General features: G+C 44.7%; 1 protein-coding gene across 5 annotated transcripts; it reads left to right on the top strand.

Annotated features, from left to right (window-relative positions):
* The first annotated feature begins 1,909 nt into the window (after positions 1-1,909).
* On the top strand, positions 1,910-21,535 carry LOC148876833 (Tetratricopeptide repeat (TPR)-like superfamily protein). 5 transcript variants are annotated; one of them, XR_016107951.1, is made up of 3 exons: positions 1,910-3,286; positions 11,956-12,357; positions 12,432-13,098. XR_016107951.1 is itself a non-coding variant. In XM_088972909.1 (2 exons), exon 1 carries the CDS (start codon positions 2,161-2,163, stop codon positions 3,283-3,285), a length of 1,125 nt encoding a protein of 374 aa, XP_088829035.1. In that variant the 5' UTR covers positions 2,057-2,160; the 3' UTR covers position 3,286; positions 6,919-7,327. The 5 variants fall into 5 exon arrangements, 3 of the variants coding, with proteins under 3 accessions (XP_088829035.1, XP_088829043.1, XP_088829050.1); XR_016107944.1 differs by lacking the exons at positions 11,956-12,357; positions 12,432-13,098 and adding exons at positions 20,601-20,721; positions 21,233-21,535 and having other exon boundaries at positions 2,044-3,286; XM_088972909.1 differs by lacking the exons at positions 11,956-12,357; positions 12,432-13,098 and adding an exon at positions 6,919-7,327 and having other exon boundaries at positions 2,057-3,286.
* The last annotated feature ends 261 nt before the right edge of the window (positions 21,536-21,796 follow it).

The following is a 21,796-nucleotide window of genomic DNA, read 5'->3' as shown; positions in this document are numbered from 1 at the left end:
TTGTTGCTTGTTTAAAACCAGTCCGGATTTCCTACTAACTCGATTCTTCAATCCTCTCTACTAACCCAATAAAACAATGCCACCTGTCTCTAAACATGCTTTAGAATCCTAATTTGTGCAAATAGTTAATGACTGTTATTGTCCTTACGTTTAGATATCTTTTCCTAAAAACTTTTTTTTTTTTTTCTTGTGCACGATTTCTTTGAAATTCCTCTCACCTTAGGGAGGCAGCAAAGCCTGTCGTGTTGCAATGAAATAGTCGACGGAATTTTGCTCCATTCTTGTAGGCTAGTATGGCCATGCCTGCTTGATTCAAGCTTGGATTGGTGGTGAGAGGATCGCCTGGAACGTCATCTTGCCACGCAGTGATCATGGGTTGGGCCTGTGATTCATCTATCGAGTAAATTGGTCATGCTCACTGACCATGGGCTGGCTATACAAATCAGTCCCTTCTATTCCTAATTGGTCTTACAGGAATGGCTATACAAAAGTCAAAAACTGTGATAATTGGAAGCAATGAATAAGATCTTACCTCAACCTGCTTGTCGGCTACAGAAAAATTCAAAAATTCAGAGACAGTAGTATTACCATTAGCATCCCCGACGTTTACAAACTTATCGGGGTTACTCATTAAATCCAGCAGCTGCTCCAACACATTCAAGCGCCCATACTTGACACAAAGGTGCAGAATGGTCTCACCACGACCCACAAGTTGAAGAATCGTTCTAGGATTCTCCATAACCAGATCTTTAATGGCATCCACTTGGCCTTCAATTGCTGCTAGATGGAGAGCAGCAATCATTCCATTTGTATCGCGAGCATGGCAGAGGCCAGGGCCAGAATCTTGATCCAGCAAAGCTTTCACGATTTCAAGGTGCCCTCTTGCTGCTGCCAAGTGAAGCGGAGTATGTCCTCGTAGGTCTTTGAGGCGAGCAAGTTCAGGCTTGCGGCTCAAGAGCAGTTTAACAAAATCAACGTGACCGAGGGTTGCTGCTATGTGCAAAGGAGACTCTCTGATGCAACCCACAACTACTCTATCAAGAATTAGATTGTCTTTTTCAAGCAAATCGGACATGGACTCCGCATTCCCTTACAATGCTGCTTCACGAAGCTGTCTCTCCGTTTTCATGCTTTCAGGAAGCCCTTCCTCCATTCTCTTGTTCTTGCTCTTGCTCTCAAGAAGCCGCATGGATCTCCATTATTATTCCATTGCTCTTTCCTCTTCATTTGGGATGACCGACAATAAACTAGTTTGACTTGTTTCAGTTGCAGAAAAGAAAACAGAGCAGTAGTGTCTATACTCGATTGAGTTGAGGATGGCGGAAGTACAAGCAAGAAAAGTAAGGGGATGTCTAACTTTTCTAACCTGTTCAAAACAAGTTGTTAACAAGATTGATGCAGATTCAACGTGAATTGGAGCTGGGATTTCCAATACATCTTGGATAAGAGATTGACTTATCTTTGAAGGGTTTTGAGAGGTTCAAAGAGCATCTGAGATGGGAACGTCCTAATCAGCATATTGTCCGATGAATATAGCAAATTCTAGCAACACCAGAAAGGAGAGGGTGAGAGGAATTTCAAAGAAATCGTGCACAAGAAAAAAAGAATATTTTAGGGAAGGATATCAAACGTAAGGACAATAACAATCGTTAACTATTTGCTCAAGTTAAGATTCTAAAACATGTTTAGAGATAGGTGGCATTGTTTTATTGGGTTAGTAGAGAGGATTGTAGAATTGAGTTAGTAGGAAATCTGGATTCGTTTAAAACACCCATAACGTATACCAGTTAAGTACTGCCAGGGTCCAACTTGATGTGATGTAAGCCCAATAAAAAATTGAAAATTCAATGTGGCCATGTTGGGCTTAGACAATATATCCATTCGTTGCTCTACCGATGGATAACAACGCCCATGCCAAGTGTCCCATGACCTTTGCTTTAAATCCGGTTTGCCCACTAGACTGGATGGCTGGATCAACCATCCGGTTCGATCTGCTCTCTCGCGAAGCAATTGGCCTGATGCCCTATTACCCGAGGACAGAGGTAATAGTATGCTCGATCAATGGTTCTCTCTCTCTCTCTCTCTCTCTCTCTCTCTCTCTCTTCTGTCACTGCTGGCGCATTTTAGTGTCCGAAGAGGCAAACTCCTTCAGAGAGAGAAATGGACGTCGAACAAAATGACGGGCAAACCCTAACATCCGATCTGCAAGCTTTGTCGGTATCGGATCCATTGTCGAACCAGTTCAGCTCTTTGAACGATCTCTGCTACGAAGCCTCATCTCTGCAGGAACTAGCTTCTCGAGGTTCATGGCGGTCGATCCTCGACAAGGTTGTCCGAGCTCGAAAACTCTCTCTTCTGCAAAAACCCCACGAACACTTGATCTATCTTTGCTACAACGTTCTTGCCCTGACTAAGCTTCGTAAATATGGTGAAGCCTCCGAGGAACTCGACTCCCTTGAGGATTTCGATTCTGCTCGCTACAAGTACGAAACGCATCCGGAACATTACCCCAACCGATCTGGTTCTATGGTTCCTTTTGCGCTTCGGTGGATTCACGCGGAGATACCGCAGAGGTTAGGGAAGCGGCAAGAAACCCTAGATAGGTTGTATTCTCTACTTGATTTCGTTCGGACAAAATTGAAAGAGAAAGAATCGAAAAACATGAACTTCTGTGTCGATCGTTGGAAGAAAAGAGAAGCCTTTCTGATAAGTTCGATCTCCAGTCACCATTTGAGTCATAAGGAATTTAGTGTCTGCTTGGCGTTGCTTAGGCAGTTGCTTAACAGTGATCCTTCAAATCCGGTCTTATTATCCAAGCTTGGTTACATACAAATGCAACTTGGAGATCTGGAGGGATCCAAGGCATTGTTCAATCGAGTTGAAACCTTGATGACGGAAGGTAATCCGGGAGCGTTATTGGATGAGGTACAATTTAAGAATCTCGTTAATAGGAACAAGGCTCTGATATACTTGGTGGGAAAGGATTATGTTTCTGCCGTTAGAGAGTACGAGGAGTGCATTGAGAGAGATCCAACCGATGTGGTGGCAATCAATAACAAAGCTTTGTGCTTGATGTATTTGAGGGATCTCTCAGATTCGATCAAGGTGTTGGAGAATGCATTAGAGAGGATCCCGACCGTGGCTCTGAATGAAACTCTAGTCGTGAATTTGTGTAGCATGTATGAATTGGCTTATGTTAATCATTCTGACATCAAGAGGACGCTCAGTAACTGGATTGCTCGAGTTGCCCCTGATGATTTTGATTCATCTTGTACCCGAATTTGAGGTACATCCCCCTCCCCCCAAATTTGAAAGAATAGATTTTTCATTTCTATTTACTTGTCAGATTATCTGTAGGTGTTGTAGATATTAACCACCATTGACAATTAATGGTGCTTACCAAGAGCTTTATTTGGGGGTGTTAATCTGAATAAATAGTGGACCTATCTGCAGTTAATGTGCCTGATATATCTATCCTTTTTTCTTGCCCTCTGCTGTGTGCACCTTTGATATGTATTATTAGTGACAAGATTATGTCTAATTGGATAATCTTTCAACATTTACTCTTAACTGTGATGCTAGAGCACTCTAATATAGGTGTTCTTGCATTGTTTTCTGTAGAAGTAGGACAAATGGAAACGTTAGTTAAACCTGCCTCATTATAGGTCAAATAAGAATATCATCTTAATCTATTTTACAAATGCCATCCCTTACCCTTTAGTAAGCACACAATATAATACCAGACTGTCCAATTTAAAGTCCAGCTCTTGGATGTTCCGAGGCCTAAAATCTGCCCCATAAGATGAACCTTAAGATATGATGTCTGCATTCATATTCTGGACTATGTCTTATAGTTGTAGTGACTTTGATGAGTCTACCAATAAAGAGGTTACTAGGGTTGTGAGATTGTTGAAATTTGTTGCTGTGTGGTCAGTCAAAAATTTGGGCCATCAATTAGATGGTCTAGATCTTCAAAAAATAGCAATGCCATGATATATATGTGGCTATTTTATTTATAGTAGCCATTGGGAATTTTAGAAGTACCAATTATACAAATTTGGTTTCTTCATTTCATTTAAAATGAGTGTATCAGAGATTGTAATCAAGGCACGCACTTGAAATAAGGAGAAAAGCATCTAGGGAAACATGTCAACATGACCGTTCTTGTGCATCTATTTAAGATTTTAAAGAGAAAAATTAATTTCTGTTTTCTTATCATTTGGTAATTGTCTCCGCTTTCAGAGGTGTTTACATTTCCCCTATTTTTTCTTTATTAGCAACAAAAGATGTTTTTTTTATTATGCATGAAAAGAGGAAATAAGTACAAAATCAATTTTTTTTTTTGAGAGAGAAAAGGTAAAGTATTTCATTAACTGAAGACTGAAAAAAGATCCAGCCTTGCTCACTGAGGAACTGAGCAAGGCAAAGCTTTGTACAACTCAGAAAAAACCAAAAAAGAACATCATACAAAAAGATTTCTATAAGGGCAATTCTTGAACAGTTTGTGCGTTGCCACCCAGGAGTGTAACCTTCCCCAAATGCTTTTTAAGACTTCCTCCTCTGATCTCAACTGATTTTCAATGGGTCTCTTGTTTCTTTCTGACCAGATTGACCACACCACCACTGCTGGCAGCACCTTCCATACAATCTTACCTCTTCTCGACAGACCCCTTAGAACACAACCCCGTAGCAGATCCAATACATTCCTTGGGAGGCACGACTGAACTCCAAAAACCTCCAACATTTTCATCCAAATTACCCAACTAAATCTGCAGTGCAGGAAGAGATGCTCCAACTTTTCAGATTTGTTGCCACATAGGACACATCTACTTGGTTCTACTACCCACCCTCTCTTTGTCAAATTGTCAGCTGTTAAGCACATCCCTAATGCTGTCACCCATAGACAAAAGGAAACTTTTTGAGGAGCCACCGTCCTCCAAATGAGGTCTTCGGGAAAATTATCTTCCTCCCTGCACAGGCTGCTGTAAAAAGATTTGACTGAGAAACTACCTGATTTCTCCTTTGCCCAAATCCTTCTGTCCCCCCTTGTTGTACCCACCCTTATCGCGCTCAGGATCATCAACTCCTCCCATTGCTCCACTTCCCAATCGGTCAGGTTCCTTCTAAAACTGGGACACCACACACCTGCCCCTCCAACCTGAGAATACCTCCAACACCAGACACTCCTTGTTGGTGGCAATATCAAAGAGGGTTGGAAATCTGTCCTCAAGAGGTTAATCCCCGCACCAGACCTCCTTCCAAAATCTAACTCTTGAACCATCTCCTACTTCCATTCTTAAACCATGTCTGAAAGCCTCCTCTGACTTCTGAATACCCTGCCAGACCGCACATCCATAAGTTAAATTTGATTCCCCTGGGTCCCAATTTGAGTTCCTTGAACCATACTTAGCCTCTATTACTTTTCTCCATTGACTTGTAGTCTGCTCATTCCACCTCCAATACCATTTCCCAAGACGAGCCAAATTAAACTTTCTCACATTCCTTAAACCGAAGCCTCTTGCCTTTCTAGAGTTAGAAGCTTTGCTCCAATTGACTAAATGGAATTTAAACTCATCCTTCCATCCCTGCCAAATAAAATCTCTCATTGTCTTCTCCAACTTCTTAGCCACATTAGCTGGAATAAAGAAGAGAGACAACAAGTAGGTAGGAAGAGAAGACAAAACACTTTCTAATGGTGTAAGTTTCCCTCCCTTTGAAAGATACCTCGATTTCCAATCCATTAATCCATTAATGGACAAAATCCATTAATCCATGCATTCAATATGGGAGGGGAAAAAAAAGAAAAAAAATGAACTAAGGTTGGTAGGGCCCAGCAGCGAGCCCTTGTACAAACTATGCAAATAGTAGTCCCTGTCTAGGCCATAAAATGGCTTGGTAATGCTTAGTAATGCTCATTCTCACTATTCCATTCTCAAGGCTCCCATCAATGGAATTATCTGATCTTGTAAATTCTATGGAAGAAGGGTTTTACTTTCTCTTTGACCCCACCAAAGCCTGTAGCTGATTGTTCCATTCTAACCTCTCATTTGATTTGTCTCGAGATTGTAGTTTTAGAAGGGGCCATAGTGAACTTGACTGTGATGATGTTGTCTCCCTCTGATGCTTTTAAAGGGACAGGTCCATGGTGTGGTTATTAGATTCCTTGGGTCATTTCTCTTGTTCCTCTATTTTGAAATACCTTGATGTCACTGCTTCTTCTGACCTTCCTTTTTTGGGAAGGTGCTATGGATGGTCTTACTCATGTAAAGATTAAAGGCTTAAAGTTTTTTGTTAGGTAGTCATTTTGAAGAAAATAAACACAAGTTAGATGCTCCACTGTGGAATGAAAACTTGGGTAATCTCCCATTATGTAGACATTCTTTCCTTGAAGAATGTTGAGAATGTCATGTCAATCACCACTTCCTTTCTTGAACAGTTGAGCCACATATTGGTGATATTGAACCACTCTCTTCCTCTCTTTTCAGTATCATGCTCTCTCCCTCTTGATATCATGGATGTATTCAAGAACAACATGGTTGCTCCTAGCACAAAGGGGAAAGATAATATAGAAGTATACAATGGCTGCAATCCTATGGAGCGTTTAGAATGAAATAAATGCTATTATTTTCAACTAGGAGCAAAGGATGTAACAGTACTGACCTCATTGCAATGAAGGTAGCCCATTGGATTTCCACAATTCAACTTAAAAAGGATCTTCGTTGACCCTATTCTGCATTAGTAGAAAGTAGTAGTTGGCTTTGCACAGAAAATTGTGCCTATACAGGACTGCATTGCTTAGGGTGATGGGATCATCAATTTTAATTTTGGTTTTTGAGGATGCTTTTTAGGTGATTTCAGCCTTTTAAGTGTCGGTGGTGTCTTTAAAGACTGAGTGAACTATTCTTGTAAGCTTTTCAGACCCAATGGAAGAGGCCAATTCTCCAAGTGCTGAATTTCTTGCTTTGCTGCAATAATTAAAGTTCACTTTTTCTTCAAGGTGATTGAATTTGGTTGTGGAGAGTTATTTGCTAGATGGTGAATGACTGGATGTTGGCAGCTGCACAAGGTCCATTTTCATATTAGAGAGGGTTAGATTATTAGCTCTAACTGCGAATAGCTTGTTCATTTGGATCCTCCAGGACTTCTGTGGCCAAACTAGGCCCAGGGATATACAAGAAACACTAAATTAACAACCTGTATTGGTTCTACTTTTTTTCCCTTCCTGCTGGTTGGGTGAGCTTCATGCTGTTTATGTTGTATTATTGTGTCTGACTCCTGTTAGCTATAAGACCTAAGAGCAGAGAACAGTTTTCTCTCATTAAATAAATTCCTATTTGTGTATGAGAGAGAGAGAGAGAGAGATCATCCTTGCTTGTCATAGCCTTAGAGAATGGGGATGGAAATGAAATAGCATAGAACTCGAAAACTTATAACTGACTTCTGGCTATCGGTATGGTTAAGAGAAATACGTGTGGCATTTCAGTTGTAACCATCTTGCATCCAAATAGGCCCTAAAGTCTCTCATTTTTAATCTCTAGTATGCCATCTACAAGATGACAACACAATTTATGTTTTTGAGGTAAATAATCACTCATACATTTTAAAACTGATATGAATCGTTTTGTTAGTCAAACTGGATTTGAGATTGTCATCTTAAAGTGGCGGGAATTGCATACTTGTCTCCAAAATCCAAATCACTTTGGTATGACAGGTGGTGCTTCATGCAGTTGAAGAAACATCATTGGTGTCTTCTCAGACCTCAAATTTGCATGAACATTAAGCTGCACGATGCCTGGCCATCATCTGCAGCATTTCTTCAGTGTTCAGAAGTTTAATCTCGTCACTTTTTATTCCATATCATGGTTCAAAATATGGCAACATTTTGCTGCATATTATATGATATGTATTAGTTTTTGAACCCACTGAAACGTCATTTAAAGGGTTTCAAGGGGCCTCTAGGACCTAACACCAAAAGGGCAGCCTGAAAAAATTAGAAAAAAAGAGTATCGTAGCTAGGGGTGGCAAATGGGTGGGTTGGGTGTGGGTTGTAGGACCAACCCACCCATATTGACCCACTAATCCATCTGCCACCCATATTTGGGGTCACAAGACTCACAACCCACTCTGACCTTGACCGACCCTAACCCACCAATTTGAGGGGTGTCAAATCAACATCAATTTGGACTGATTGGATGGACCAATAAGACATTGAATTGGACCAATCCAGAGATTTACTGGTCCAAAGTATTTATTGGATTGGATTGGACTTGGTCCATTCATAATGATTTATATTGGATCTGGTCCATTGATAGAAGATAAGAGTACAGGTATCAATGAATGGGCCAGTTTTGGAGTGGAACAAATATAAATTAAAACTAATTTGAGCAGATTGGATGGTCCAGACATTGAATTGGATCAATCCAAAATGGTCCATATTATTCATTGGATTGGATTGGACCATTGGACTAGTTTGGATTTAACCAAATCCGGTCCAATTGACACCCTAATTCAAAGTATACTTTTTTCTTAATTTTTCTCTATTCTAATTGCATAAAAACATATAACTATATATTTCAACTAAAAAACATAAAAGGGTCCACTTTTTTCAAATAAATAAAAAAGTCATAAAAACACAGAAAACGTAAAAATATATATTTCATGTAAAAACATCAGAAATAGCAGAAAAGTACAGGAAAGTTGCAAGAAAATTCAGGAAATGCAAATATTTGAAGAAAGTAATAGGAAATGTAAAATATACACATAGAAATTGTAGAAATTGCAAAAATTGCAAAAAAATAAAAAAAATTCAAAAATAGAAATTGTAGAAAAAAACCACAAAAATTATAAAAAACACCAAAGACTATAGACAAACACAGAAATTGCAAATAAATAACAAAAAATATAGGAAAATGTATAGATTTCATAAAATAGAAAATTACAAAAAAAGGAAATTATAAAAACATTAGAATTTATAGCAAAGCACTATAAATGCAAAAAAAAACAAGAAAAATGGAAAAGACAAAAAAAAACTTAAAAAATATAAAGATTGGATAAAAACAGAAATTGCAAAAATACATAAAATAATAAAAAAATTCAAAAATTATATATTATGGCAAAAAAGTAAAAAAAAATTGCAGAAAAACAAGAAAATGATGAAAGTTTCAGAAAAAAAAAGTGTTTAGACAATCAGAAACTACGAACAATACATAAAATGATAAAAATTAAAATAAAATTTATACATATCAACTAGAAAATTGAAATTACAGAAAAAGAAATGATAAATTTTGTATTTTAAAATTTATATATTTTAGAAAAAAATGAAAATGTAGACAAGCTAATAAAATGATACAAAAATTCAACAAAAAATAAATAAAATCAAACGTAGCATCGAACATAGATTGCACTAAGTTTTCAAAAAATATTTTGCAATCAGATAAAAATTTATGAAAATATTTTTGCATAAATTTGTGAAGCCCTCAATGGGTATTTGAAAACAATAAATATACATTCTGATGGAGCGCAATCCGGCCAGTCTTAGCTGTCACGAACTCGCCTCTGAGCTGGAGCGTCGAGGAGCCTGAAACGGGAAAGAAGAGAGCTCTGGGGGGAACGCGGTGTGATAACTCCGAAGCTCAAGTCAGTAATCTCTTAAAGGAAAAGTGTAGACCAGATAGCGCAAAGTTCACATACCTTGTTTGTTGGGGGCAGGGGGTTCTTATAATCACTTCGCGCACTCGCTCCAAGGCCCTTGTCAGGTCGGGTATGGTTACTCTTGCGTCTATCAATTCGGTCGTCGTCCTTTCTGTTGGGACAGAACCGCCACTGCCTAACCGTCTCTCTAACTAGAGATGGCGGTGTCAGGTGGCGGTGGCAGGTGGTCGTTTTAGAGTGTGGCCGTCAAGCGTCAGATCCCAAGTCAGTCGGGTGTGGCGCCCTCGAGTACGAACTTCCTCAGTGTCAGGCATGGTACGGCTTGTTTGGTTTTGGTGCCCAAAAGGTGATGCGAAGTGGTGAACGAGGCGAAGTCTTGAGTTCGGAGGTATGAATAGGGCGGGCCAGTTCGGCGAGGTGTATCCCGAATTGTTACAAGGTTGGCCAGTTCGGCGAGGTATATCCCAAACTGATAAGGTAGGCCAGTTCGACGTGTATCCCGAACTATTTACAATGTCGGCCAGTTCGGCGAGGTGTATCCCGAATTGTTACAAGGTTGGCCAGTTCGGAGAGGTGTATTCCGAACTGTTACAAGGTCGGCCAGTTCGGCGAACTGTTACAAGGCAGGCCAGGTCGGATTACTTTCTGGTTTGGGGCCAAGGGTGAGTTCGGGCCCCCAGTAGGGAGTTCAGTCCGCTGGTGTCCCCTTGGTGTTCGCGCTTTAGGCTTGCTTTTGTGCCGAGCTATTCTTGCCACATGTTGCATAACTTTGAGGTTGGGCCAAATCTTCCTTCATCAATTGCCCCCCACTCCTCATGCCAAGGGTCTTGCCCTGGTGCGGGGAGTTTTGCGAGGTGGTAGGTGGATTTGTCCTGTCCTTTGAATCTTGACTGCGCGTGTTGCTTTTGCAAGGGTTCTTCGGTTTCCGAGAAGGCAGGAAACTGATGGTGCATTTTGAATTTCAAAAATTCGCACCGCTGGGACATGACAGCGGGTCAGAAAAAGACGCGCCACTGCTGGACGTGCGTTGGCATTTGTCAGGGAGACGTGCGGCGCGATCAGTTTCAGAAAGACGTGCGTCAGTGCGACGTCGGTTTCAAAAAGACGTGCGCTGACGTTTCGCTTTTTTCGGAAAGACGTGCGCCAATCACGTCTCGACCTCAGGGGACGTGTGGTCAACGCAAATGTGGGTCGTCGGATCGTCTTTGATCTACACAGTCGGTTCTTGGTTACTGTAGCTATAAATAGTGGGGGACCCCAGTCGATTTGTCACTTCTGTGGTTTGCCTATTGAGCTCGCGTCCAACTTTTCAGCTCGCGTCTAGGCTGGTTACATAGCCTCCAAGGTTTTTTGGCTTGTTCCCGTCTCCGGAGCCTTCAAAACTTTCTTCCGGTGAATACTTTCCTGAATCCACCTCTTTTCCTCAATGTCTAGCTTTGATAGCTCAGTCGACTCTTCAAGTAGGACTGACGTAGGTTCTACAAACTGAGCCGTATCCCCCGACTGCCTCAGTGATCCTGAGGTGGAACTCGAGGACTATGAACCAGTAGGCCGAGTCGCTTCGAGCAGTTTGGCATCTACCTCTCGCCGAGGTCGGATGCTAGACAGGTTTGGTCCCTCGACCATTACGCCTGAGGGGCTTCAATCGATACTTGTGTCTTACAATCTGCCTGGGGGGTATACATATTTTATTCCTTCGGGTAGCTTTCCTTGGGAACACGGTCCTGATGAGATCGTGATTTTTCGAGAGCAGTTCGCTGCGGGGTTGTGACTTCCTTTCCACCCCCTTCTCGTTGAAGTCATAAACCACTTCAGTGTCACCATTGGCCAATTTCATCCGAACTCTATTCGGAACCTGGTGGGGACAGTCTCCCTTTTTGCGAGTAGAATTTCCCTTTAGACTTAGAGATATTCTCCTCCATTTTTATGCTCAAGAGACAGGCGGGTTCTCTTCTTGGGGGAAGATGGGCGTATTACCTTTCTCCTCGCCCGGGCTTCAAGCTTCTGCACGATCTTCCTAATAAAGTCCCGGCGTGGAAGCGGGACTACTTCGGTGTGCGAAGTGCACAATGATGGCCCTTTCAGACCGGGTGGGGTGAGGCCGCTCCTGATTCAGGTGTTACTCTCGACAAAGAGACGGTGAAGGGCCTTCGGCAATGGGCACGGCAAGGTTTGAAGTGCCATTACTACTTAATGGAGGCCAAGCTTATTGTGGTCGGCCTGAGTTCAGATAGGTTTCTAGTTCTGTGGTTTCTTGTTGCTTTGTTCCTTTATTTTTTCTGATGTTGAACTCGTTTTCTGCAGGTGTGATGGACGCAGAGAGAACTCATGGGAGGCGTCTGTTCCAAGGTATGAAGAGGAGGAAGCGGGTCGCCAAGCGAACTCATACTAAGCTGCCCCCGGAAGAGGAGCCTCAAGTTCTAGCCAACACGTCGGAGGATCTACCCAGGGAGCCCGAGGTGACTCCACCGATGCATGAAGCTGCCGGGCGCTCCTGCATACTCAAGTTCTCATGCTCACTCTGGGTCCGCTCATACGCGGCCTGGGCTCTCGGGTTTGGGAGCTCAAGGGGAGTTCAGGAGCGTGTTGACGCCGAACTATGCTCTTCAGAAGAGTAGGGAGGCTACTTTCCCTTAGGAGATCGCGACGTGGACCGATCTTCCTTTGAACTAGGTCGCCTGTCGCGCTGTAACACATGCTATGGTGGTAAGTCAGATTTCGTCTGCCTTTTTCATTTTCTGTCGCTTTTGTTGTCATTGCTCACTTGTTTCTTTTGGTAGGTGAATTCTTCAATTCATGCTTTAGCAGCCCAAGTGGAGAGGAGCTCGCGACAGACGCGAGCTGCTGAGGCTGCCGCTCATGCTGCTGAAGAGGCTTTCCGTGCTGCAGAGGCGAATACCCGAGCTGCTGAGGCGGTCGCTTATGCTGCCGAAGAGGCTACTCGCATCGCAATGGCCAGGCAGGCGAGGTCTCAGCGTGATGCCGAGGCCATGGGGGTCGTTGTTAAGCACATGGCAGACTTGAAGTTGGATTTGCAGCATCAAGTCGAATATCTTCAGGAGGACATCAGGGAGAAAACGCAGATTTTTCCCAAGGCATTGAAGACGCCAAGAAGAAGGCAGTTGAAGACTACATTGCCTCTTTGCGTTTTGACGATCTGATGGTGGATTCTTACAGGAGGGGGTTCAAACTGAGCCGGTGGATGATCCAGAACACGTACCCCGACCTTGATGTTAGTGCCATATCCACTTCGCATATAACTCAGGAGATGGCCAATGTTGCCGATGGCGAGCCGAACTCTGAAGGAGAAGCTGGGCCTTCGGGTGTTGTTGAAGTGCCTTCTGATGGCGAAGAAGTAGCTTCGGGCATGTAAAAATATATATATTTTTTTTGTAAGTGCCTTCTGATGGCCAATGTACTGTTTCTTGCAACGGAATAGATAATCTTTTTGCCCACGTGTTCCTTTTTCCCGAACTGTTTCTTTGTCGAGCTGATAATATGCCACTTGTCCGGGTTATTATACTTTCGCGACCTGTTTTGCCGCGAGTCTTTTGCAGCGAATTGATTTTTTGACAAGCTGATAATATGCCCGACTTTTCTTTGCTTGTTTACGCTGATGTTCCTCTTGGCTCTGCATCGTGGCCCATAGGACCTGATTTCGTCCACTTCGTTTAGCGGTTTATAGGTAATATCGCCTTAAGTTCACGATGTTCCATGCTCGAGGTACTTGTTTGCCTTCCAAGGTTTCGAGTTCGTATGCACCCCCAAGCGCTCTCTTTACTTTATAGGGCCCTTCCCAGTTTGGTCCAAGTTTGCCCCAACCGGGTTCGGGCACCATAATCTTACGAAGGACCCGGTCGCCGACTCGGAAGCTTCGTTGCTTTACTCTGGCATTGTAGTAGCGAGCTACCTGTTGCTGGTAGGCCGCTGTCCGGATATGCGCGAGGTCCCTTACCTCGTCTAGTAGGTCAAGGTTGGTACGTAACTCATCTCTGTTTGTCCGATCGTCGTACGTTTCTAGTCGCAATGTTGGTACTTTGATTTTCGTCAGGATCATTGCTTCAGTGTCGTAGGTGAGGTTGAAGGGGGTTTCTCCCGTGGCGGTTTTTTCTGTAGTTCGGTGAGCCCACAAGACACTTGGTAGCTCTTCGGCCCACAGTCCCTTAGCTCGATCCAGACGTGCTTTCAGTCTGCGCAGGATGGCTCTGTTCATTACTTCCGTCTGACCATTTGCCTGCGGGTGCGCGACTGATGTGAAGTTTTGCCGAATCCCCATGTTCTGGCACCACTCTTGGAACTTGATATCCTTGAACTGTTTGTCGTTGTCGGAAATTAGTACCCGAGGTAACCCAAAACGACATACTATGTTCTTCCAAAAGAAGTTCTATATGTTTCGGGCCGTAATAGTTGCTAGAGGTTCAGCTTCTATCCACTTCGTGAAGTAATTTACTGCAACAACTAAGAATTTTCTTCCGCCTGTTGCTGGCAGGAATGGTCCCAGGAGGTCGATGCCCCATTGTGCAAAAGACCACGGGCTGGCGAGGTATTTGAGGTCGGAAGCAGGCTGATGGTGGATATTGGCGTGTTTCTGACCTTCATCGTTGGCCAGTAGTATCCTTGTCGAAGTGCTTTTTGGGCGAGTGCTCTGCCCCCCAAGTGTCCGCCACACAGGCCTTCGTGAGTGTCGCGGAGTACGAACTCGGCTTCGGCAGGTCGCAGGCAATGCAAGTAGGAGAGCGTGTAGGACCGTCGGTATAACCGTTCGTCTATTATGACGTATTTGGCTGCCTGGCGCTGCACCCTCTTGGTCGCATTGCGTTCTGCAGGGAGGGTTTCGTCTATCAGGAAGCTCGCAAGTGGGTCGATCCAGCTCGGCTCTACTTCGATGACGGGAGCGACCTCCTCTGCCCCCCCCCCCCCCCCCCCGAGAATACTAGGCCGAGGTAAATCCTCTATGTACATGGTTCTCACGCTGTTGTGACTTTTGCTGGCTAACCAGGACAGAGCGTCGGCCTCAGTGTTCTCTGACCTCGGGATTTGCCTGATGAAGTGTGACTGGAAGTTGAGCAGGGCCTCTTTTACTTTCGCCAAATATGCGATCATGGAGAGCTCGCGTGCTTCATACTCGCCCTTAACTTGGTTGACTACGAGCTGGGAATCGCTGCAGATGACCAAGTGCTTTGCCTTTACCTTTCGCGCTAAGTTCAGCCCGACTATCAGTGCTTCGTACTCTGCCTCGTTGTTGGATGCTGCGAATTCAAAGCGTAGTGCGTATTCTAATTTTGTGTCGCCCGGGCCGCATAAGACTATTCCAGCCCCGCTGCCTTACTGGTTCGAGGAACCATCCACGTGAAGGATCCAAGGCTCCTCATCCCAGTTCGCGTTTCGCCTGACCAGGAGAGATGCCACACTGGCTGCTACTTCATGGGGTTCAGACTCTATTGGCTCGAGAGCTCTGGGTTCGCCCGAACTGGGGACCTCGGGCTTGACCTATAGGGCTTCGTGGCTGAAAGTGCACTCGGCGATAAAATCTGCCAGAGCTTGGGCCTTAATTGCGGTTCGGGGTTTGTATTGGAGATCATACTCGCTGAGTTCGATGGCCCATTTCGTCAGCCTACAGGAGACCTCGGGCTTCAGCAAAACTTGTCTTAGGGGTTTGTCGGTTAAGACAACGACGGTGTGAGCTTGGAAGTACGGGCGGAGTTTCCAAGCTGATATCACTAGTGCGTAGGCAATTTTTTCTATTTGCGGGTACCTTGTTTCTGCTCCCTGCAGAATTTTACTAACATAATAGACGGGCCGCTGGACCCGATCTACTTGCTTTACTAATACCGAACTGACCACTTCATCGCTCGCCGAGAGGTACAGTTCTAGGACTTCGCCCTCCTCGGGTCTGGCTAAGGTTGGTACGGTGGCGAGGTAAGTCTTTAGCTCGTCGAATGCGAGCTGGCAATCTCGGGTCCATTCGAACCCTTTGCCTTTGATTGCCTTGAAGAAAGGCAGGCAGTGGTCTGTCGACTTGGACATGAAGCGGCTCAGAGCGGCTATGCGGCCATTTAGCCTTTGAACTTCTTTTACTTTCCGAGGTGGTCTCATATCAAGGATGGACTTTATTTTGTCCGGGTTGGCTTCAATGCCGTGCCGGTTGACAATGTACCCTAGGAACTTACCCGAGGTAACACCGAATACACACTTGTTTGGGTTTAGTCTCATGTTATACTGATGCAGAATTTGGAAGACATAATCCAAGTCTCTTATTAATTCTCGCGAAAACTGTGTTTTGACGACCATGTCGTCTACATAACATTCAATTTTCGTGCCAATTAAAGGCCGAAAAAGTTTATTTACAAGTCATTGAAAGGTCGCACTAGCATTCTTTAGCCCAAAGGGCATGACCTTGTAACAGTATAGGCCAAACTCGGTAATGAAGTTGGTTTTTTCTTGGTCGGACTGGTCCATCTTAATCTGGTTGTAGCCTGAGTAGGCGTCCAGGAAGCTTAGCAGCTCATGTCTCGAGGTCGCGTCCATGAGGTGGTCAATTCGGGGTAGGGGAAGCAGTCTTTTGGGCAAGCTCGGTTCAGATCGGTGTAGTCGACGCACATGCTTCAGTTGTCGTTGGCTTTTTTCACCAGCACTGGGTTGGCTACCCAGCTCGGGTAATGAACTTCCCTTATGAAGTCTGTTGTGAGGAGCTTTTCGACTTCTTCATCGACCGCCCTCCAGCGCTCCGGGGCTAAGTTGCGTTTCTTTTGTCTAATGGGTCTGACTACAGGGTCAGTGTTAAGCTTGTGAGTTATGAGGCCAAGGTCAATACCGGGCATTCTGCTGTGGACCATGCAAAAATATCTAAATTTTGGAGTAAGAAACTCACCAGTTCAGTTCGCAAAGGCTCCTTGACGGAGGCGCCAATCTATAGAGTTCGCGTCGAATCTGTAGCCGAGGTCGGGACTGCGACTGTTTCCTCAGTGGGCGAAGCTCGTTCCTCGCCCTGCTCCGCAGGTCGCTCTAGTTCGAGGTCGTCGGCTGCCTTGTTTTTTCTCTTTAGGGCGGCAACATAGCATTTGCGGGACTCGAGTTGGTCGCCCCCCGCTACCTCCACACAGAAGTCTGTGGGGAACTTCATTGCCAGATAATAGGTGGAGACCACTGCACGCAGAATATGCATAATTGGTCGCCCTATTATGGCGTTGTATGGGGAGGGGGTCGCGACCACCAAGAAATCGTGGTTGAGTCTTATCGCGCACGGCCATGTGCCGACTTCCATAGGTACTGTTATTTTTCCCAAGGGCCTGACTTCCTCTCCGCTGAAGCCTACCAGAGGAGTATGAGCGGGTTTCAAATCGTTTTTCTGCAACTGCAATTAGTCAAACGCCGATTTGAATAGTATGTCCGCCGAACTGCCTGAGTCGACCAGCACGCGCCGAACTTCGAAGTCGTTGATCCTTATCTTTATGACGAGCGCGTCGTCGTGGGGGTAGTGAACACCTCGTGCGTCGTCTTCTGTAAAAAAGATCGGTTCTTCCTTCTTCGACCTCTTGGGAGGGTTCTACTCCTCTTGGGCTGCTTCGCGAACCGACGTCCTTGCTGCCGCTGAAGTGCATCCTGCCACCACCGAACCGCCCACTATCACGTGGATAGTTCCCCGGACTGGCCTTTCTTCTGGGGGAGGTCGCTGCAAGACTTCGGTCAGTCTGTTGCTTGGCTCGGGGACATCCTTCCCGTATTCCCCTTGCCGACCTGCTTTATTACTATTGTCGTAGTGTACAAAATTTCTTAAGTACCCGCAACGGATGAGTCATTCTATCTCGTCGCGGAGATTATTACATTGTTCGGTGCTATGACCGTGATCTTTATGAAAACTACAATATAAATTTTTGTTCCTCTCGTTGGGGTTGCTCTTCAGGCGAGGTGGCCACTTTACGTAAGGCGCGTCCTTGATCGTCATCAGAATCTCGGTTCGCCTTGCGTTCAATGGGGTGTAATCCGTCCGAACTGCTAAGGGAGCTCGGGACGGTTGGCTCGGCTTTGCCTCTCGGTTATGGCCTCTTCTGTCGCCAGGGTTGGAGGGTTGCTCGCCCTCTCTTTTTCTTTTTTCAACCCCGCCTTCGATTCTTTGGTTGATCTCTTCCTCTGTTCTCATAAACTTGTCTGCGAGCTTGAGGAAGTCGGCCACGGTTGTTGGCTGGCTGGCCACCATGTGCCATTTGAACTCTTTGTGCGTCACCCCTCTTTTGGCCGCGGCGAGCTGTACCACGGGGTCTAACCGAGGGATCTGCAAACATGCTTCATTGAACCGTTTGATGTAGCTCCGGATGGGTTCTCCCTCTCTTTGGATTACCCCGAAGATACTTTCCTCGGTTTTTGGACACTTTTTACTGGTGACAAAGTGCGCAGTGAAGATCTGCACGAACTGGGGCTAGCTTTTTATTGACCCAGAAGCTAGGTTCCGGTACCAGGTGCGGACCACCCCTTTGAAGGTGGTGATGAAGGCCACACACATGCATGACTCGCTTGCCCTAGCGAGGTGCATTTGCGACTGAAACGCATCAACGTGGTCGTTGGGGTCGAAGGACCCATCATACTTGTCCAGAGAAGGGAGTTTGAAATCTCTAGGCAAGGGGATTGCCAAAAGTTCTGTTGAAAGGGGGGAAGGAACTGAGAGAATGGGGGCGGTTTTTACCTCGCTCGAGCTCGTTTCTTCCTTGCCTCTGAGCTCGGGTAGCACACGACTAGAAGTTCGGCGACTTCGCCGGCGCCTTCTTTGAGTGGGCCTGGTGCTGGTGCTGCTTGCCTCCGTGTTGCCAAGCTCAATGGGCCCGGGTTGCTGGCCTACTGCTAAGGCGCTAAAGCGGTTCTCCGTGAGTGGGAACTCGGGCTTGGAGCACCGAGGTGACTTTGTTGGCGAGGTTCTTGACCCACCCGTAGGCTGCGAGGCGGGGGTGATCTTTCTTTGCTTTCGGCCCGGGGATGAGGCCTGACTGTTAGGGGGGTTTTGCGGTCGGGAAGCCTCTCCTTGGTGAGGTCATCCACCTTGGGGGGAGGCCTTGATTGGCTTTGAAACAGGGTGTCGGGGAGCGGCTGGTTCAAGGGTAGCTGAGGGAATTGTTGTTGATAATGGTGTTGGGAGAGGTGGTGCAACACCTAGTATTGCTGGAGTTGGTGCTGCTGGAACTGTTGCATTGCCCGCATGCATTGCATCAGATCATCTATCTGGTTTTGGCAGGCTACCAGTGGGACAGCAGTTGGTTCCGCGAAGTTCGTTTCGATGGGTATTGGGAGAGGTGCCACCGCGTGTGGCACATTCAAGCTTGGGATCCCATCCATTGAAAGGGGGATGGTGAACTGCCCAATGCACGCCGCCGGAGCATGAAGTTGCTCTCCGGTAGTGGTTGTTTCGGTTCCATGTCCGGCACTGCTGGAGGAGGCCATTTCAGTGTTGGAGTTTTTGAAAGGAGGGTAGGTAGAAGAGATTTAGAGGGAGGCTTTTAGAAGCTATTCCCACAGATGGCGCCAATTGATGGAGTGCAATCCGGCCGGTCTTAGCTGTCAACGAACTCGCCTCTGAGCTGGAGCGTCGGGGAGCCTGAAACGGGAAAGAAGAGAACTCCGAGGGGAACCCGATGTGATAACTCCGAAGCTCAAGTCAGTAATCTCTCAAAGGCAAAGTGTAGACCAGATAGCGCAAAGTTCACATACCTTGTTTGTTGGGGGCAGGGGGTTCTTATAATCACTTCGTGCACTCGCTTCGAGGCCCTTGTCAGGTCGGGTATGATTACTCTTGCGTCTGCCAATTCGGTCGTCGTCCTTTCTGCTGGGACAGAACCGCCACTGCCTAACCGTCTCTCTAACTGGAGATGGCGGTGTCAGGTGGCGGTGTCAGGTGGCGGTGGTAGGTGGCCGTTTTAAGTGCGGCCGTCAAGCGTCAGATCCCAAGTCAGTCGGGTGCGGTGCCCTCGGGTACGGACTTCCTCAGTGTCAGGTATGGTACGACTTGTTTGGTTTTGGTGCCCAGAAGGTGATGCGAAGTGGTGAACGAGGCGAAGTCTTGAGTTCAGAGGTATGTATAGGGCGGGCCAGTTCGGCGAGGTGTATCCCGAACTGTTACAAGGTTGGCCAGTTCGACGAGGTATATCCCAAACTGATAAGGTAGGCCAGTTCGGCGTGTATCCCGAACTGTTTACAATGTCGGCCAGTTCGGCGAGGTGTATCCCGAACTATTACAAGGTTGGCCAGTTCGGCGAGGTGTATTCCGAACTGTTACAAGGTCGGCCAGTTCGGCGAACTGTTACAAGGTAGGGCAAGCGAGTTTAGGTTTGCTTTTGTGCCGCTGGTGTCCCCTTGGTGTTCACGCTTTAGGTTTGCTTTTGTGCCGAACTGTTGTTCTTGCCACGTGTCGCATAAATGTGAGTTCGGGCCAAATCTTCCTTCATCACCTTCCATATTCATGTTGCAAAAATTTACAAGACTTTGCAAATATTTCAAATTTCTGAGTGTAGTCTTTGTTCATTCAAATCTTCAAACCGAAGAACAGAGAGAGAGATCTGAGCGAGAGGCAGTGAGGCTGTGAGGAGGTGATTGGCAACATGAGAGAGGGAGAGAATTTTGGGAGAATAAATCCAACCCTAAAGAGAGAGTCAATGGAGTAACTCTTGACCCAATCGACCCTGACCCTGTCATTCGACCCATATTGACCCATTGTTCAACTGGGTGGGTAATTCTAAATTTATATTATGTGAAAAGTTGAGGGGGATCTTGGTGTTAAGAAATCTGTTGAGATTATTAATAATATCATTATTATTATAAAAAAATACGTTGTGGTGATTAAAGCTCTTATTGGTAAATTAGCTTGGCATTTACTGAATTCTTTGAAATGCTTAAATCTAAATACTTGAAGACTAATTTGAATTTCGCTCACAAAATTAATAATTTTAACATCTCTTATTTGGAAGTGCCTTGTTCGTGCATCCGAAAGACTATTGGTTGGCAAATTCATAAAAGGTCTGATTTGAACGTGTGGAATGTGGCCTGGATATGAGCTGGCGGTGATTATTATGCTACTATTGGACGACCGTAAGTATAAATCAAGTTACCATGTGTTTAAGGCTGCGTTTGGTTGCAATGCAAATAAATTTGCACTGCTGCAAAACTATTGCTGTGCAAATGATTTGAGTGTAAATGCTGACCTATTTTTGTTTTAAATTTTAGCTTATTTTATTTAATTGCAATACAAATGAAGTAAATTAAGACATGAAACAGAATAAAGTAAAACTCGAAACAAAATTAAATGAGAATTTGCATTTTTTTCATTTGCACTCATATATTTATACTAGTGCAAATAAATTTGCACTGCAACCAAACACAGCCCAAAGGATTTGATTAATCTTATTTACGGGCAATGGAATTGTCATAGATTAGATCATTTGTCAAAAGGTATTAAAAAACAGGGGTAAGGACAATGTAATCTGATCTCCTTAGGGACAATGTAATCTGGGTCCAATCCAAAGGTATCTTGTCAGATTATTTGTATTGTAAGATGTTTTGCCTTTGTTAAGAAAAATTCGGAATTTGAAACTCTCGCCAGGTCTGGATGTAAGCTTTCCTTTTGGAAAAGAATAGCCATTGTGGTTGAACCATTCCGTATGTTGGATGGATGGAGGCGGCATCTACCATTCATATTTTCTCTTGTTTTGAAGGGCTCTGTTTGGGACGAGTGCAAATACAGAAATGTTCAGTACAAATGTGAATGTCTGGTCATAAAAAATGTAAAGTTGGTTTAGTTTTGTGGTCATAATTTTGTAGTCTTGTCCAATTATTTTTAGTTGTTGCAAGTATAAAAGTTACTGGAATTCACCTTTTTTAATATTAAATAGCTTTTGGGTGCAAAGTTTGTATCCATTTTAGATCCAAACTTTTCTCTCATTTTGAATGCATTGATTATTGAAATAAATATTTGTCGTCATTTCAGAGACAAATGCATTCTTATCAAACACCAACAAAAGCAGTTTGCATATATAGACTGAACCATCGTTTTTATACCCTTCCCAAATAGGGTATAAATACAAATATGTACAATACAAATACATACAAAATAATACAAAATACAAGGTTTTGCACTCACTCTTAGGTATTTGCATTTGTACTCCTT

The sequence above is a fragment of the Nelumbo lutea genome, chromosome 1 (genome assembly GCF_056320005.1).
Source record: "Nelumbo lutea isolate HS-2025 chromosome 1, American lotus-T2T, whole genome shotgun sequence".
Lineage (NCBI taxonomy): Eukaryota > Viridiplantae > Streptophyta > Magnoliopsida > Proteales > Nelumbonaceae > Nelumbo > Nelumbo lutea.
The sequence above is the reverse complement of the archived record's forward strand: the minus strand, read 5'-3'. Positions and strand labels throughout refer to the sequence as shown.